The sequence below is a fragment of the Puma concolor genome, chromosome C1 (assembly GCF_028749965.1).
Source record: "Puma concolor isolate L17-30 chromosome C1, mPumCon1.1.hap2, whole genome shotgun sequence".
In the NCBI taxonomy this organism is placed as follows: domain Eukaryota; kingdom Metazoa; phylum Chordata; class Mammalia; order Carnivora; family Felidae; genus Puma; species Puma concolor.
The window spans coordinates 162,123,583-162,141,731 of NC_141674.1; the positions used below are offsets into that span (position 1 = coordinate 162,123,583).

At 42.2% G+C, this 18,149-nt stretch overlaps 1 protein-coding gene across 2 annotated transcripts in view; it reads left to right on the plus strand.

The window, feature by feature from the left end:
* The window catches only part of ITGA6 (integrin subunit alpha 6), a 77,283-nt gene that overhangs the window by 33,680 nt on the left and 25,454 nt on the right, over positions 1 to 18,149 (plus strand). For both annotated transcript variants that reach the window (XM_086718906.1, XM_086718907.1), the window contains exons 2-10: positions 4,063 to 4,187; positions 5,618 to 5,697; positions 7,117 to 7,372; positions 9,760 to 9,891; positions 13,002 to 13,212; positions 13,942 to 14,135; positions 14,282 to 14,370; positions 15,069 to 15,187; positions 18,031 to 18,129. In XM_086718906.1, coding sequence (XP_086575032.1) covers positions 4,063 to 4,187; positions 5,618 to 5,697; positions 7,117 to 7,372; positions 9,760 to 9,891; positions 13,002 to 13,212; positions 13,942 to 14,135; positions 14,282 to 14,370; positions 15,069 to 15,187; positions 18,031 to 18,129 — 1,305 coding nt within the window. The remainder of the gene's footprint in view (positions 1 to 4,062; positions 4,188 to 5,617; positions 5,698 to 7,116; positions 7,373 to 9,759; positions 9,892 to 13,001; positions 13,213 to 13,941; positions 14,136 to 14,281; positions 14,371 to 15,068; positions 15,188 to 18,030; positions 18,130 to 18,149) is intronic.

Here is an 18,149-nt window from a genome sequence, read left to right on the forward strand (position 1 = left end):
TGAGTGGACACAGCTCTTTTTGAGTATTTGTTCCTGCCAGGCACAGCCTCCACTTATGGGCTGTGACCTCCTGATAAAGGCTGGTTTCGAGCAGAATTAAGAGTTTGCTTATTTCCTGATCCAGAGAAGACCGCTTTCACCTTGAGGATTGAGACGCCTGCCAGTTGTTGAATTTGGTTGGGGTTAGTTACTGTGTTTTTCCATCAAGGTGCTTCCTTGCATTTTCTGTGCTTCTCATTTTATCCAACTCAATTCCACCTGCCCTTCCCTCCCCCACCCCAGTCATTGTTTTCCCGAATTTCCGATTAAGTGTGGGCCCAGGGAACCAGGTGCAGCCAGAGCAGGGGCACCCTTCCGCCCCAGTACTTGCTTGCTGTCTGCTCTTCCTCTGACTGGCTGGGGCCCGAGGCTGGAGGGGGTCTGCTGGGGGCCCCAGAGCACTCAGCCTCCCTCCATCCAGGGTGGGATGGGTTCTGAAGTGGGCTCACTGTGCCAGCTGTCCGGGGACCTGGGAGGAAGGACTGTGGTGGGAACGCGTGCAGGCAAAGCCCACCAGGCAGCGACGTGACCCTTAACGTTGTTCTCCAGGAGTCCATTTCTCGTGTTTGCCAACTTCTCTTCTGTGTTTCCTGCCCCTCCCCACACCCTCAGACCTTCTTGCTGTTTCCATTCTTCTGTATGTCGGCTTTCATCTGCGGCAGTTGCCACGAGCGACATGGGTGGACTCCTCCTGCGAGAGGTTGGTGTCTTTAGCACACATGAAATTTTGCTGTCACGGTTGGCAGACTGGAGTGAAAGCCCTCCCATTTCTCACATGCCTGCTAAAGGCTTGTCTTGGCCACTCTGGATAAGGGGGACAAGTGGAAGGTGGAGGTACTGAGGAGGGAGAGGCCCTACCGTTCTGCCAGGAGAAAGGGGGCTGGGGGAGGTGGCAGGGCTACTCCGGACTGTCCGTGTACGTGGAACAGGAAGTCCGCAAGCGCCTACCCTCTGCAGGGCACGGCAGCCTGGGGTGCTGAGGGGCTCCGCGGGTGCGTGTGCCTCTGACCCTTCACCCCAGAACCCCCAACTCCACTGACCAGCTTGCGCCTCCCCAGCTCCGTCTTGTGGCATCACCGATTCCCACCCCTCCTTTTCCTCTGGCTCCTTCCCCCTGCCCGCGGTCAGCCTCTGCAGGTGACAAGCCCCTCATCTGCACCCCCAGCTCTGCTGTGGTCTGGGTGACCCCCTTCCCCGCAGGCAGGTTTTGCCCCCCCCCCCACCCCGGACCGTGCGCAGGATTACCGGTCCCGCCCTCGCATGGCCTCTGCCTCCCTCTGGTTTAGTACCTGCTTCTGAATCTGCCTCCCTCAGGGCCAGAGTTTTTTTTGGGGGGGGGGAGGGTGCGAGGGCAACCCGTACTCATTCTAGAAGGTTTTTAAATGTTTGTGGAATGAATAAGTGAATGAGTGAACATGAAATAACAAGCCCAGCACCTGCCTCAGCCTCGGGTGTGGATGAGGAGGAGAGGAAGTGGTCAGAGAAGACGCTGTAATAACCTTGGAACTCCCCGGCTGCTCTTTATAGCCTTCCCGTTGCAGTTGGTTACCTTTACAGATAACCTCTTCCCAACCTTCACCCCACCCAATTCCAGCAACCCTTTCACTCCGCCTTCCTTCAGCCTTTCCATATTTTGCTTACATCTGTCAGTTACCAGAGCAATTCAGCAATTCTTGTTTCAGTGTTTCATTTGTGTAGGTTTTGCCCTTTCCGCAAAGTTGTAAATGCCTGAAAATCCTGGGTTTTATTTCCTAGGAAGCATCTAATAGGAATGGGAAAAAACATTGCTCCAAAGTAATTTTTTTGTCCTGTCTATATCTGTGTATCTATATAGATATATGCTTATACCTATATCTAGCTGTGAGATCTTAGGGGCAGACTGCTTATCCTCCTTGCAAAGGCCTCTGTTTTCTGTTCCGTAAAATTAGGGAGCTAGATGCTTTCTGGTGCCTCCAGTGCTCACATCCTGTGATTCAGCGCTGTTGACCCCAGCGCCTTGCTAGTCCCACCCAGTCCCTGGGTCAGGGTTCCATCCCCATCCTGCCAGGTAATTGAGCTTGCTCACTGACGGTCGAGGCCAGCTCACCTCTCAGTTATTTGTCAGAGCTCCTGGGATCTGGGACAACATTCATGGAATATGTATGTGGGGCAGTCCCTGTGGCCATTGGTCTTGCCTCAACTCTCTGCCAGAAACTTCCAGGCACTAAGGACCCTGCCTTTGTCCTGCTGAGTCTCCATTCCAGTTCTGTGTTTTGGTGTATGCTGTTCATCCCTTCAAATGTGGGACGGGGTTCGAGGTGGAAGCTCACTGTGCCTGCTGTCCAAGGTTCCGGGAGGAAGGACAGCGCTAGGGGCGTGTGTTCCTGCATGAGCCAGCTCTCATTCTGTGACACCTGGCTGCACTCGCCCTCCCTGGACAAAGTCTGGCCCCTCCATTTTTGAGTGCATTTCCTTCTGTTGCACCTGCTGCATTGTATTGGTTTAGATTTTTTGTTGTTGTTTTTGTTAAATCCTTTATTGGGATCATAGAGACAGGTGGTAGAGACTTTTGTTTGTAGGTGGGTTTTTTTTTTTAATTTTAATTTTTATTGTATCTATTTATTTATTTATTATTTTTATTTTGCATCTGAATTTTGTGGGTTTCTTAAAGGCCAGGAGTGGCCTATTTTCTGCCTGGGGGTTGTTTGTTCACTTTTGTGCGTCTAGCCCTCTCCCCCAGCTCCAGCCTTGCTTCTCTCTGTCCAGTCAGGTGTGTTCCTTCTCTTTGTCTCTATTCCTAGCTGTTCCATGAGTCAGTCAGACCCAAAGATGGTGAGTAAAGAGCATTAGCAACAGGAACCCTGCAGAAAGACAGTAGGACTCTAGAGATCCCTTCTGGCTGTGACACTGAGACTTTAAGGATTGTGGGTTGGGGATAAGGCCCCTTCTTACAGGAGCTAACAACACTGGGGTGGGAGGGAAGAAGAAGGAGCGTTACAATACCTAGTATGTAGGTGGCACTGCCCAGACCCTGCCTGTGGTCTCTGTGCCAGGCTGATAGGAGGAATGTGGAGGACCCTGTCTGATTCAAGAGTGCCAAAAGTAAGAAGTGATGCAGAAAGGCAGAGAAGGGGACGGAGGGAAATAAATTCAGGCCGGTTGTAACTTGGGCGAGCTTAGGATCTAAATCAGTATTGTTAAAAGATAAGCTGAAGCCTATTTTAAAAACTTCGAGTTTATTTGAGCAGAAATCAATGGGAATCTGGCAGCAGCAAGTTGGAAGTGGTTAGGAGTGCTCTGCCAACAGGAACCAGGGGAAAGACCTACTTACAGGGAGTAAAGAATCAAAGAAAAATTATTTAATCAGCTGTAGCTTAAAGCCTGACTGGCTGTTTGTGATCGGTTGTCCTTGGGTTTGATTTTATAACCTTGAGGCATTTATAGGCTTAGATATTTTTTGCTTACATAGGCTGCCACGTCATTAGAGCCACATCAGCCTAATGGCCTCCTTGTTTCATTAATTTAGCCAGTATGTATACTGAAGATTTAGGTTAAATTTACCTTTGAAAGGTTAAAATTACCTTTGAAAAATACCTCAGGAAGGCACAGTGTTAGAAATTGACACATTATTGCTTGTTAAGTTTAACGGGACCATTTTCCCCCCTCCCGTGTGGGAGCATTTGTCTGTTAAGTTCCATATGTCCTTGGTTTAGGTTTAGGGGTCATGTTCTATCTATGAAAAGTGTGTCTTTTAAAACACCAGAATCCTACTCAGCAGAGAGGTGCTGATACTATGACAGATGGCTGATACTTTTCGCCTTGTTTGAACAACCCCTCTTCTGAGGCTTGACTTGGCTAGTTGTGCATGCGTGTGTTGCATGAGCCGGTCACGGGACTCGACCTTCACTCTCCCCAGCGCCCAAGCCAGCAGGGCATCTGGGAGCTCTTGACAAAGAATGATTTCCCACATCTCTTGGTTCTGACTGATTGAAATGTTAAGTGTGTTTTAAACTCCAATCCCCCAATTCTCTCTTTTGTCAACAGGTTGCTCGTAGGGGCCCCGCGGGCCGTGGCCCTTCCACTGCAGAGGGCCAACAGAACAGGAGGCTTGTACAGCTGCGACATCACCTCCCGGGGGCCTTGCACACGGATTGAATTTGATAATGATGGTGTGTTCTGTACTGTGTCCACTTGGCCAGCTCGCCCGTATCCCACTTGGCCTTTCCATGAGGGGGGAGGGAGGTCCAAGTATTCTCGGAGAGAGGGCCTGTTTTCATTACATGTCTTGAATTGTTTGGTGGGATGCTTGAAATTGCTGCCCTTCCTAATCCTGCTCTCTAAACTGATATGGTGTATTGATGTCGCCACCTAGTGATGTGTTGAGGTTCTACAGGAGGCTGTTAAAACTGAATTCACAGCGGCAAGAAAATTGGGCATCGCTTGTACTTAGCTGCCAAAAGTTCTCGCTTGCTGTTAAACTATGTGGGAGAAAGTCTGTTTTAAGTATCAGCTCTCTCTGAAATGAAAACTGACCATCGTGGATAATTTTTCCCTGCTGGCTCAGACCGGCTTGTTTTGTGAGGCCTCCATGCTGAGCAGAGCAGTTAGTGTACTAAGAAGGCTCAAGCGAGCTGGATTTGACATTCTTGGTCTAAGTTGATTTGCAGATTCACGTTTAGGTGCTTCTCTTGATTTTACATATTTTAGAAATAACGTTTGTTTTTTTGTTTTTGTTTTTTTGCTGATTAGCAAATGATACATGTTAATTGTGGGAAACTTGTAAAAAAGACACCAACCTGTATAAAGAATAAACCAAAAACCCATGGGTAATTTAGACTTAATCACCCTTTAACATTTTGGCTTCCGTCTACTTAAAGTGACTTAGTGTTTGCATTTTTGTAATGATTCAAGATTAAAAATCATACCTGCCCTCTCATTGAGGAAGGCAGCAAATTGGAGACTGGGTCACACAGTAGGTTTAGATTGATACTGAAATGAACATACATGATGGTGTTTGTGATATCTCTCTTTCCTGGGGGGAGGGACTAAAAATATATCTATTTTCCTTTTTGACATTGATAGATAATAAAGTGAATCTGAGGCCTTGCTTCCTATCTCTAATGAAGAGAATGATTCATGCTGTTATGTAACAAATTTGATACTATGTAGAGAACTGCCCATTTTGTGTTAGTTTGGATGATAGCTGGAGTTTGGAAACTGGATTTCTGCATCACTGCTTTTTTAAATATATCTTTGCTTTAAGTGGCATACGGGGGAGGGCTACTTCTTAGCCTTATAATTTTCAAATGCCTTTCTGTACTCAGGACCCTAGGTGTCAGAGAGGATGGAGGGCTACCAAATAGAGCTATGTATTTTATTTAAGAATTTTACAGAAGATTCTTACCAATAACCACTTACCCATTTTCTTAAAATGAGAAATAATTTTTCTGAATTGAGTACATGAATTTACTAAGTAGCAAGACTCAGAATCTGGGCAATTTAGAAACCGTCTTGTATTGTGTTCATCTCTTGTTTATTGACTGCTCCAGTCACTTTGAAGGTCCTAACTGTGTTGTCTCACCTGCGCTGCTTTCCACAGCTGACCCTTCATCAGAAAGCAAGGAAGATCAATGGATGGGGGTCACCGTCCAGAGCCAAGGTCCAGGGGGCAAAGTTGTGGTAAGTGTAGAGAAGCGTGTTCATTCCACAATGTCTGAGTGCCTGTTACATGCCAGCATGAGACGTACAGTAGTGCACAAGACTGGCAGAGCCCCTGCCCACACAGAGTTGTACCTTCTAGAAGATTGACTGCTTTAAAGCAGGCATTGGTGTCAAGAAGAAATCAAGGCATTATTTTTCCTGTGATTTCTGATGGTCCTTAAAACACAAAACTAGACATGGTTTCTGTCTCAGGAACTATGTGTCTCTTTCAGAGGAGTTATTAAAAATGTGGGAATGGGGCGCCTGAGTGGCTCAGTCGGTTGAGCGTCCGACTTCAGCTCAGGTCACGATCTCACGGTTTGTGAGTTCGAGCCCCGTGTCAGGCTCTGGGCTGATGGCTCAGAGCCTGGAGCCTGCTTCCGATTCTGTCTCCCTCTCTCTCTGCCCCTCCCCCATTCATGCTCTGTCTCTCTCTGTCTCAAAAATAAACATTAAAAAAAAATGTGGGAATGGTCATGGAAAGTAAGATCAGATAATTTAAAACTTCTTGGTTGTTTATTCTGACAAGTCAAATACAAGTGTAGTGAAGAAAAGAGGTTTGTTAGGTGGCTTTGTGAGATGGCCTTGGTGGTGCCTTCCAGGCTGGCTTATGACCATCCTTGCGTGTCTGTTTCAAAATCTGGCTGCTGTAACAAATTTATACAGGGTTTTGAAAAAAAAAAATGAGAATTTTACTGAACACTAAGTTTTGATATCTAAGGGATCCTTACAGGAAATCAACTTGGATATTGTAAAGTCTATTCATCCTCTGTTACATGGAGGGTAGCCATGAATATCTTGTAAAATTATAGGGATTATTTCATCTTTTCTGGCAGTATAATTCTCTCTGCCTTTTGAAATAAACTTAATCTCAGACTTTAGAGTATAAGTTAGGAGTGATTATAAGGAAATAGTGTGGGTAAAAGGGAAATGTTTTTGTCTTAGCTGTGTTTGCCTGATCCCTATGAAAATACGTCTGATTTCCCTCCTCTGGAATGTAATTACATATTTTCACAAACACACTGATGTGAAATTTCATACGGCCATTAAAGCCAATTAAATTAAGAAAATGGAATAAGATATTTCCCATTGTTTATGTGACAGGTAAATTTACAAATAAATTGCCTGTGGATTACAGATTGGCATTCAGTATTTGGACTGGAGCATTATTCTCCAGGTGAAAAGAAGACAGGAGTCCTAGTTCCTATGTGCTAGATAACGGTCTTCTTAGTGCCACTTGGGGGAACAATTGCTGGTTTGGGATCCAGGCCCAGGATGAGGACATGTTTCACATCCCATTTAGAATTAATCCCTCTTTATTACAAATTCATAAAATTGTCCATAATAAACCTAAGTTTTGTGGAAATTAATGGGCAGCTTCATTCCATCTGTTTGCAGACATGTGCTCACCGATATGAAAAAAGGCAACATGTCAATACAAAGCAGGAATCCCGCGACATCTTTGGAAGGTGTTACGTCCTGAGTCAGAATCTCAGGATTGAGGATGACATGGATGGAGGAGACTGGAGTTTCTGCGATGGCCGATTGAGAGGCCATGAAAAATTTGGTTCTTGCCAGCAAGGAGTTGCAGCTACTTTCACGAAAGACTTTCATTACATTGTGTTTGGAGCCCCAGGCACTTATAACTGGAAAGGTAGGACATGTACTTATAGCAATAGAGATTAGACTGACTACGTAAGTTCTCCTATATGCACCATGATTGAGAACATTTTAAATTGAAACCAAATGTGTTACAAGACACTCATGTATTATAGAAGTAAGGTAGGATCTTATAATCTCTCAATTATGTGATTTCAGAAACAGTGGTGGAAATGTTTGAAGATTTTTTTTTCCTTCTCTCAGCAATTTATATTAATACAAGTAGTTAGCCTTTTTCTGTAAGAATATAATAATTAACATTAGTGGGTTTTTTCTGTTTGTGTTTTCCTGTTTCTTGAAGGTGAAAGTTTTATGTTTTAATGTTAGTAAACATTGCATTTTAAGGTTGTGATCTGAAAACAAAATAATTGGTGTCCTATATAAGTAACAGTGTACTAATACAGATATATCTTTCATTATATATTATCTTAAAAGGCTGTGTTTTACTAATAAAGCAGAAAAGTTAGAAGGGTAGATGAACTAGGGGAATTTTGAGATGATAATTTTAGATAATTTACAGGAAAGTTGTTTAGTGGTATAGTTTAATGATGATTGTGATATAGGTAAAAGGAGACGGAGGGAGGGAGGGAGGGAGGGGAGAATGGTCCTCAGTTTTGACTGGATGAACCTGGTCAGCTCCTATATAAAGTTTAACTTCTCTGAAGAAATTAGGCAGGCATAGAAAACCAGTATGTTATAAAGGACAATTAACTCTAATGCATAATGAAGAAAAATGTATATGATTTAGACATAAGACTTCTTTTTATTAAAATAAATCCTATGTTATAACATTTTCACTAAGTTAGGAAACACTTAGGAGATGCATTTTAAAAACCTCCCAAGTTTGAATTCCTTTTTAAAAAAATTTTTTTAGATGTTTTTATTTATTTTTGAGAGAGAGACAATGTGTGAGCTGGGGAGAGGCAGAGAGAGAGGAAGACACAGAATCTGAAGCAGGCTCCAGGCTCTGAGCTGTCAACACAGAACCTGATGCAGGACTCATACTCATGAACCTCGAGATCATGACCTGAGCCAAAGTCAGATGCTTAACTGATTGAACCACCCAGATGCCACCCCCCCTCCTCCTGCTCCCTGCTCAAGTTCGAATTCCTATTAGAAATAATCCTCGAGGACACCTTCCTCTTTATATCATCCATGTTAACCTTTGGGAGTAATCTCCTTTGGCCTCCCCACCCCCAACATGACGGTATTTGTAAGGTTATACTGACCTAATGAAAATAACACATTGAATTTAGAATTCTGTTGTAGCAAGAAGAGATGCCATACATAGTAAAATAACAAAAACACCCACCAATTATGTATATATATATATTTATGGGAAACATGTCTTATATGCTTTATAAACCCTGACTTAAAACGTTATTTATTTATTTATTTAATTTTAGAGCACATGCGAGCAGGGGAGGGGCAGAGGGAGAGAGGGAGAATCTCCAGGAGCCTCCATGCTCAGCACAGAGCCTGATAAAGGGCTTGATCCTACGACCCTGGGATCATGACCCGAGCGAAAATCAAGAGTCAGATGCTCAATTGACTGAGCCATCCAGGTGGCCTGAAATGTTACCATTTTTAAAAAGTCATGTAATAGGTTTACTATATGAAATCTTCTTAATTCTTAATGGTTAATTGTGAAAATTTTAGAAAGATGAAATCCAGTCTCCTCCATCACATGAAAGTGATTTGGAGAAAGAATCAAAACATTTCACTTTTACACTATAGTAAAGTAGGTAAATTGGTATAGGATTGCTACATCAGGCTCCTATAGCTTTTAAAAAGTTATTTTCTGGGGGCGCCTGGGTGGCTCAGTCGGTTGGGCGGCCGACTTCAGCTCAGGTCATGATCTCGCGGTCTGTGAGTTTGAGCCCCGCGTCGGGCTCTGTGCTGACAGCTCGGAGCCTGGAGCCTGTTTCAGATTCTGTGTCTCCCTCTCTCTGACCCTCCCCCGTTCATGCTGTGTCTCTCTCTGTCTCAAAACTAAATAAAATGTGAAAAAAAAAATTAAAAAATAAAAATAAAAAAAATAAAAAGTTATTTTCTGTAGGTTTAGTTAAGTAAACATTCCATTTTCCATCTAGTTGGTGGCATTATAAAGATAATTCCTAAAAATGCATGGTGCATTTTTTTTTTAATAACTAGAACAATTTCTTTGTAAAAATTCACACGAACATGATTTTTTAAACTTTAATAACCTCAAAAGCCCCCTTTCCTTTGCCTTTTCTTCCTCTAGACTTTTCTTCCTATACTGACAGTGATAACACGAGGCATGTTTATTAGGAACCATCTCTTTGATTTTGTTTTCATCTTCATTGTTTTTTGTTGTTGTTGTTTTTTTTGTTTTTTTGTTTTGCCATTTCATTCCTGTAGGCATTGTTCGCGTAGAGCAAAAGAATAACACTTTTTTTGACATGAACATCTTTGAAGATGGGCCTTACGAAGTTGGTGGAGAGACTGACCATGACGAAAGTCTAGTTCCTGTTCCTGCTAACAGTTACTTAGGTAGGAATGAGCAAAGCTTGGCGTGCCTGTCTTTTCAGATGCCTCAGTGTGACAGCGCCCTCCCTGGACCTGGACTTGGAGGCTGAGGACGGGCCAGGCGGGACCAGGGGCCTGTGGCTGCTCTGATGAGCAGTCGGGTTTAAGCTTTGGTGATCCTGAGGTAACCTGACTGGTGCCTGGGACCCTTCCCTTCTGACCTGGGCTCCCTCAAGATGGGAAACCTCTTGCATTCAAGCCCATCTCTTGGGCTAGCATCGGCCTCTGTAACCTGAAACAGGCTGTTCATGCAGTGGGGAAAAAAAATGCATGGATGTTAGCAGTCAGCTGAGCCGTATCCTCTTTCTAGAGATACTCTTGAGAGCTCCGTTTATGAAGTTACTCTGCAGTGGCGGGTCAAAACCTCCGCGTCCTTCCTTTGTGACTGTCGATCTTCCAGGGTTGGCCCGGCTTCTGGATCGGGGCCCCCATGTCACGGGGCCCCTGGCGGGTGGCATGGCAGCTTTCCAGCGGAAGCTGGGCAGGACTGCTGGAGGACACCCAGATCGTGTCTAAGTGCCAGTTCCCTAACTCCTCAGGCTTGTCTGCATTACTAATGGGCGTCCTAAATCATTCGTGTGCATTATGGTAATTACACAAAGGCTTTTAAAAGCTTTAATTCTTGGTATGAGTTGACATAAAGAATAATTACTGCACATTTCTTGAAAAAAATGTAAAAAAATATCCTAAACCTAAATAGTAACCTGTTTTTTTTTAAAGTCCCCCTGTGCTAGAGATGTTACTGGAACAATGGAAGATAAGTCAACACAAAGAATAGTTGTTATCAATGTGTTAGTAAACAGATTCTTAAGATGGCCTAATTATGTACATATACATGAATGATCCTGTTAATTTAGGGGAAAAAAACAACCTTTCAGACATTCCCTCCTGCCCCCAAATTAAAAATTTGATGTGAAAGCATACAAGAGAGCAGAGCAAAATTAAATTTATCACTTGTTAAGTGTGGTTCATGTGCTCTAAGTCATGTGGTATATTTACTACTTTACAGGTCTTACTTGACCTTCCCAAAAACATTATAAGTATGATTATCCCTCTTTTGATGATGAAAACAGTGTATCTTAGGAAGATTAATTTCTTAGTCTAAGGTCATACAGTTACTGATCCCTCAGCCTAGGAGAGAAAGTTTCATGGAAGTGACAGGGTCAGGGTGGGAAGCGGCTGGATTGCATGAGTGCCACCACGTCCATGGCTTCGCAGGACAGGAAAGGATGCAGGTGCCAGCAGTTTGCAGTCTCAATATTAAATACGGTTTTTCGGGATAAATACTGTCAACAAACCCATATTTTATTCGAATATATGTGCTGTCCAATCAAGCGTGTTACTTAGGGGTTATTTGTGACAAGACGTACTTAATTTTAATTTTTTAATGTTTATTTTTGAGAGAGAGAGAAGTATTTAATTGTAAATGAAAATTTGACTTCATGGTCAAGAAACCAGTGGTCTAGTCTTTAAGATAGATGCCCATGGATTTTTGTAAACATAGATGCTATTGGAGCATCTGAAAGGATTCAGCACTTTTTATTAAGCACATTTGCCACTTTGATGAATGGATTTCCTCCAATGTGGGTGTCTGGCAGGGGAAACAGTCAAGTTTGTGTCGTTACATGTTTTGTTGTCCGTGCTGTCTGTGCCTCTGTCATTTCAACGAGTCTGTGGTTTTAAGGAATAAAATGATCAGCTTGGGGTTCGGGAAGCTGGCAAAGAGGGTGGCTTGCTAGATGCGGTGGTGGCTTGGTGGCCTCATCGTTCGGCTGGAGCAGCTGAAGCTCTCGTGCCTCTTACAGAGCGTAATTGCTTTTCCCTTCAATCTCTTCTGTTCCGTGCACGTGTCCAGGCCTGCTGTTTTTGACCAGCGTTTCCTACGCAGATCCTGATCAGTTTGTTTACAAAACACAGCCTCCCAGGGAGCGGTCCAACGTGTCCCCTGATGTGATGATGAATAGCTACCTAGGTTTGTGACCTCTGAGATGACAAATAAATTCTCTTGGTCATGGTCATTTAAGAATTTTTTTTTGATCCATACAGAGCATCCATCTTTTTATTTTTTATTTCCTTTAAGTGGAGCACACACATGAGATCATGCCACTGTTGAGGTTCTGCTCCCGGATGGTTTTCAGAGCTGGATTCGGTTATATCACCCTTTTCTAAACTTGGAGCTCATCGTATTTTGCCACTCAAACTTCACAATTTGAGAATTACAACAGTAGTGGTGAAGCTTTTTATAAATCCCACTAAAAAGGGGGAGCTTACACCATTCTGCATCTGCCTCACCTTTACATAGCAAGATTTGCTTAATGCAAGTGATTTTGATGGAGGCGTTTACACTCACTTGCTACCAGATCTCAGTCTGTTATCTGACATCCTACCTGATGCTTTATAATCAGGTGTCTCACATGTTCTGCCCTCCCAACAAGTATGTAATTGTCATCAATGACAGCTTGCTCACCTCTATTGTTTATACTGGGTTCTCAAATACTGTATCTCACCAGCCATGGTCTTGTTTGCATGTTTGTGTCCAAGAATCAAGTTGGTTCAAAACACTGAAATGTTGCCTGTGGTATACGAATGATGTTAGCATTTGTTCTTGCCTGATTACCAAGGAGATCACTAATCATTACATTATAGCAGAGCCCTATAGCATGCACTCAGGTATGCTGTGTCTGGTTGTATCTCTGTGTACCCTTTCCCGTGATAATTTACTATCTAGCTTGACCTCCTTTGGCCCACAGTTCCAGTATTAAAATGGGGTTTGAGCAGCTTCTTCAGATGCATGAATGCTCCATGATTCAAGTTACACAGATGTTAAATAGCATAGGTGGTTTCCTCTAAAAGTCTTAATATATTTCCTGAGAGAGCAATGAAATAGCCTACTTCTTTGTACTTGAGTCAGACCTCTTACCTCTGTAACTCTTTCGCGTTGTAAATGTGATAAGCTGGTAGAGAGGCTCAGAAGGAGAGGGTTGGAAGCCAGAGGAAGAGGTAGTGATGGGGTTACCAATGGTAGATACCTCCTGAAATACGGGGTGATGTGAACTGTTACTTTGTGTTTCTAGGCTTTTCTTTGGACTCAGGAAAAGGTATTGTTTCTAAAGATGAGCTCACTTTCGTGTCCGGTGCTCCAAGAGCCAACCACAGTGGAGCTGTGGTTTTGCTGAAAAGAGACATGAAGTCTGCACATCTTCTCCCCGAGCACATTTTCGACGGGGAGGGTCTGGCATCGTCATTCGGCTATGACGTGGCAGTGGTGGACCTTAATAAAGATGGGTAAGAGGGTCTTAGGTTGTTTTACGCTTGCCAAGAAATCGTTGGTTCTTTGGCTTCTTTAGGTCTTGAGAAGAGCCATCCTTTCAGGTTAGTGGATTCCAAAGAGTGTTTTTGCTGCCAGGTTTTTACTATCCTGTCACATCTTTATCACTTGTATTTTGGCAGCAGACCTTCATTGCCCTCCCCATGGTGTAGGATTACATTTCAGTTTTCAGATCAAAACTCACGTTTTGGGTCTGTGAGAATTAAAATTTGGGGGAGAAAAAGTTAACTTGAAAAATGACACCTACATCGTTCTTCTGTGATTTCTTCAGGGGCTGTCAGAGCATCTAGGATGTCCTTTTGAAAGTAGGGATTGGATTGGGGACAGAGTAATAGTTATGGCTGGTGGTGCCATTTCGGGTGGTGGGTGGAGGGGAGTCTCTGTGCACGCTCGTTCTAACTTGGGGACTGTCTTCAGGTTCTTTGATATTTTTCTTTGGGCATTTATTACGGGCTACCATGTAAAATGTTTTACCTAAGCATAAACATTTACATGCCTAAACAGTATGTTACCTAAACATTACATAAAAATACCTTAAAATGTTTTAATTGATGAGAAATGAATTCCAGATTTGAGACCCTTTCCACATCCTATCTCTGTGTCCCTAATACCTGGGCTGGAGGTATCCTCCGTGAGCTTACTGGTATTTTAGCTGATGGTTGTTTTATCCCTTGTTGTATTTTTAGGTGGCAAGATATAGTTATTGGAGCCCCACAGTATTTTGATAGAGATGGAGAGGTCGGAGGTGCGGTGTATGTTTACATTAACCAGCAAGGCAGGTGGAATAATGTGAAGCCAATTCGTCTCAATGGAACCAAAGATTCCATGTTTGGCATTGCAGTAAAAAATATTGGTGACATTAATCAAGATGGCTACCAAGGTAGGTAATAGATTGTGAAACAGTTATGCTGCTCATAGGTAGATTGATTGTCTAAGATGATGAGTGCTCATGGCATCTTATTTTGAAATGTTGTATTGGAACGTTTTTAAAATGTAGTGTTTGTTGAAATGTGATGTCCTCAACAGATATTGCCGTTGGAGCTCCCTATGATGATCTGGGAAAGGTTTTTATCTATCACGGATCCCCGAACGGAATAAACACCAAGCCAACACAGGTAACCAGACAGCCTGGATTTCTACAATAAGGGTCTTAGCTTTTTGCCTTGTAATAGGGCATTTGGGTTTATGTGCATTTTCGTGCTACTCATGTTTTATTTACAAATCTATAATAGTGTGAATTTTGTAGTTAAAAAACGTACTGTTAGAAGATAGCTTGGAAATAGATACAAATGCAATGATGTAGATGTGCTTATTTAAATTGTAAAATTTCTTAGATAAATTAGGAGTTGAAGTAATACAAAGGAAAAGATGATTTTGCCAGGACAGCACAAATAGATGGAAATATGATATCTTTCCTTTAGTAGCATACTAAATGGAGGTAAAAATGGGGCACGTGAAATAGATGATTGTGATTACATGGAGAATTGAGACTCCAAAAATTAAAAATTGCTTTTGAGAAGGATAAGACATTTGGAGGGCAGGCAGAGAGGTTTGTTTGGTATATAGTAAAGAAGCTCATCAAAACTTGTCTCAAAACCTTTGAGATACAATGTAAATCAGATGACTTCTATGAAATAAAACATATGAAGTGTTGGATAACATGTAGACTTAGTTATAACTCATTTATAATTTAGTATCATTTATAAGCAAACTCTTGAACTTCAGTTTAAAAGGAACCATGTGGCTTTTTGAAAGCACAGAGAAGCTCGTTTTGGTGGGCCAGTCGTTCATCCTGATGCTTTGTTCATTTCAGATTCTTGAGGGTAAAACACCTTATTTTGGATATTCAATTGCTGGAAATATGGACCTTGATAGAAATTCCTACCCTGATGTTGCTGTTGGTTCACTCTCAGACTCAGTAACTGTGTTCAGGTATGCGATCTCTGACTTCAGTGAAGCATGTTCAGTAATCTGGTTACACTCAGATTTGACCCTTTTAATTGAAAATTGTAATACCTGTATTTCAAAGTCAAAAGCTTGTATGAATTTTGAAGATTTTTCTTTTGACAGTGGTATAACAATGTGACATGTTTTGTAAAATCTTGCTAATTTTGAATTGAGGAAAAAGTCAGAATTGGTGAAAATTCTACTTCATAAATATTTTTTAAACCTTCTATTTTGGTAAAAACTGAAACATAAAATTTGACAGGACAAAGCTTATAAGGGAGGAAATAAGCATCCCCTGTATTTAATATCCATTAGTAAGCTCCAAAATCTTGGTTTACATCCTTTTAGTCCTTTGTTTGCTATGAACGTACATGTATATTTAACAAAACTGAGATCATAACGTACATATTGTTTTATAACCTGCTTTTGTCAGTTTGTAATGCATTAGTGGACTTCTTCCATGTAAGTGAGTTTATAACGTACAGGTGTTTTTTCCCCTTTCGTTGAGCACTTTTCTGAAATGAAGTTTATGGCCGCCTATAAGGCGTCACATGGCTGGGTCCTAATTTAGTTAAGAACCGCCATACTGTCATTGGATATTTATGTTGCTTTCCAGGTTTGTTTTTGATGATACACAAAGCTGGTAAAATCTTGACTTTTGTTCATGTCCTGAATTATTTCCTTATGATAAATTCCTAAAAGTGAATTTCAAAAGTCAAAGGGCATATGTGTTTTCAGACTTTGGATTCAGATTCACCAAAATGACCTCCAGAAGGGCTACAGTAGTTTGCCCATCACCTTTGCTTGAGTCCCCCTTTTCACTGCTGGGAATCAGCATTAAAAATCACCTGGGTGATTTTTATTTTATTTCGGTCACCTGGGTGGCTCGGTTGAGCATCTGACTTTGGCTCAGGTCATGATCTTGCAATCTGTGAGTTTGAGCCTCGGGTCGGGCTCTGTGCTGACAGCTCAGAGCCTGGAGCCTGCTTCAGATTCTGTGTCTCCCTCTCTCTCTGCCCTTCCCCTGCTCATGCTCTTTCTCTCTCTCTCAAAAATAAATAATAAACATTACAAAATAAATAAATAAACTTTAAAAAATAAAAATGTTTTAGGCAGAAGGTATGTTAAAATATATCCTTCTGATATTTATGTCACATTAAAGCTTTAATACTATCATACATGAAATACTCTTGCATCTGTAGCAATTGGTTATAAGATGTTTGTGGATTTTTGTCTCTTAAATATGCTCTCAAAACTTTAATTAGAAATATATCTAGAATTTAATTAGAAATATATCTAGCATCTTAGAAACCAGCAGCTGTCTGAAATAACAATAGAAAGGTAACTAATTGAGATAAAAGGAAATCTACAAATGAGAAGGTGGGCAGCATTTGTCCTTTTATATAGGCTTCCACCTTGCCCACGAATGTTCTCATGCCTTTTCTAGCCTACGGATAGATGGAGTCCAGAAGTTCCAGTTACCTGTAAGGGATTTGGAATGCTTATCAAACATCTTACCCAAGACGGCTAGGTTACCAGAAGACTGCTGAAGTCAGTCGAACTGGATCCATGTGGTAATAAAACCATGGAACCCATTCTGAGTTCTGGCTGAGGAGTGATGGAGATGCGAGGGGTCTGTCTCCCCATCCACTTACACTCCCAGCCACCGTCTAGCTGGATTTCTCGTACCTGCGGCAGAGTTCAGGACGTGGGCTGGGGGTGACCCCACTGGCTGTGGGGAGTAGGGGAGAAGATGGAAGGGATAGCAAGGATGTTTTCATATGGTGAGAAGGACCAGAGGTGTGGGATTCCAGCTTCTTGAGCATTTGCGAGGTCGGGGTTAAGGCAGGGCAGAAAAAAGGCAAAGGGCTCGAAGTTTCTGCTTACAGAGATACTGTTGGGGCAGAAAAGTTGTGCTCCATTCTGGTGGCAAGAGGACAAAGGCTTGAGGCTGGGGATGGGAGCAAGGAAGGGCAAATGTTTTAGGATGGATATCCGAGAGCTAAGGATTGCCTGTAATAATACAACTCATGTATGTAGAAACCCTGATTGCATCCCCGGTGTTGGGTGTATATGGGGTTTTAACCTTTTTGAACGTATTTTGGCAAATTTAAAACATGTACGTATTCTTTGACTCAGAAGTTCCACCAGGAGTTTATCCTACAGGTAAACTCAAACATGTGCCGAGAAGCAGATACAAGGATGTTTGTCAGAGCTGCAAGCCTAAAAACAGCATCAGATGTCTACCCGTTAGGGACTGGTTAAATAAATGATGTTGTGTGGGGACAGAGCAACACCACCAGCTGCGAGAAACCGTAAACTAGATCTATGGATAGATAGGAGAAGGCCTCTGAAATGTTAGAAAAAGCAACATTCAGAACAAGAAGCCAGTAAAGCTCCCATTGAAGAAAAGCATATGTATGTTTCTAGATTTAACTTCAGGTAATATTTTTAACAGAAACACAAAGACCAAATAGGTTTCTGGAAGGACATACATACCAGGCCACTTGGGGGTTTGGATGGGGACAGAGACCTAACACTTACCTGAAAATTCTAGAACTTTTACATATCACACATATTACTTACCATTTAAAAACTCTGCTAAAACTATAAAACATTTTATAATTATAAAATGTTATATTTAAAACTTAAAAAAAAATTGTGTCATCAGGTTTTCAATGGTATCTGTTATTTTCTTTGGCAGTGGGGAACATTTTTTTCCCCCTCTGGTTTTTAAGATGTTGTAGGCAGCTGATAGCATGTAAATTCATCTCCCACTCAAGGTAGCAAAAGGCTAAGCCTGTGTTTTTTTATTCCTTTGTTTTCAGGTCCCGGCCTGTGATTAATATTCAGAAAACCCTCACCGTAACACCGAACACGATTGATCTCCGCCAGAAAATGTTCTGTGGGGCACCTAGTGGGATATGGTGAGAGCTTTGGCTTTGTG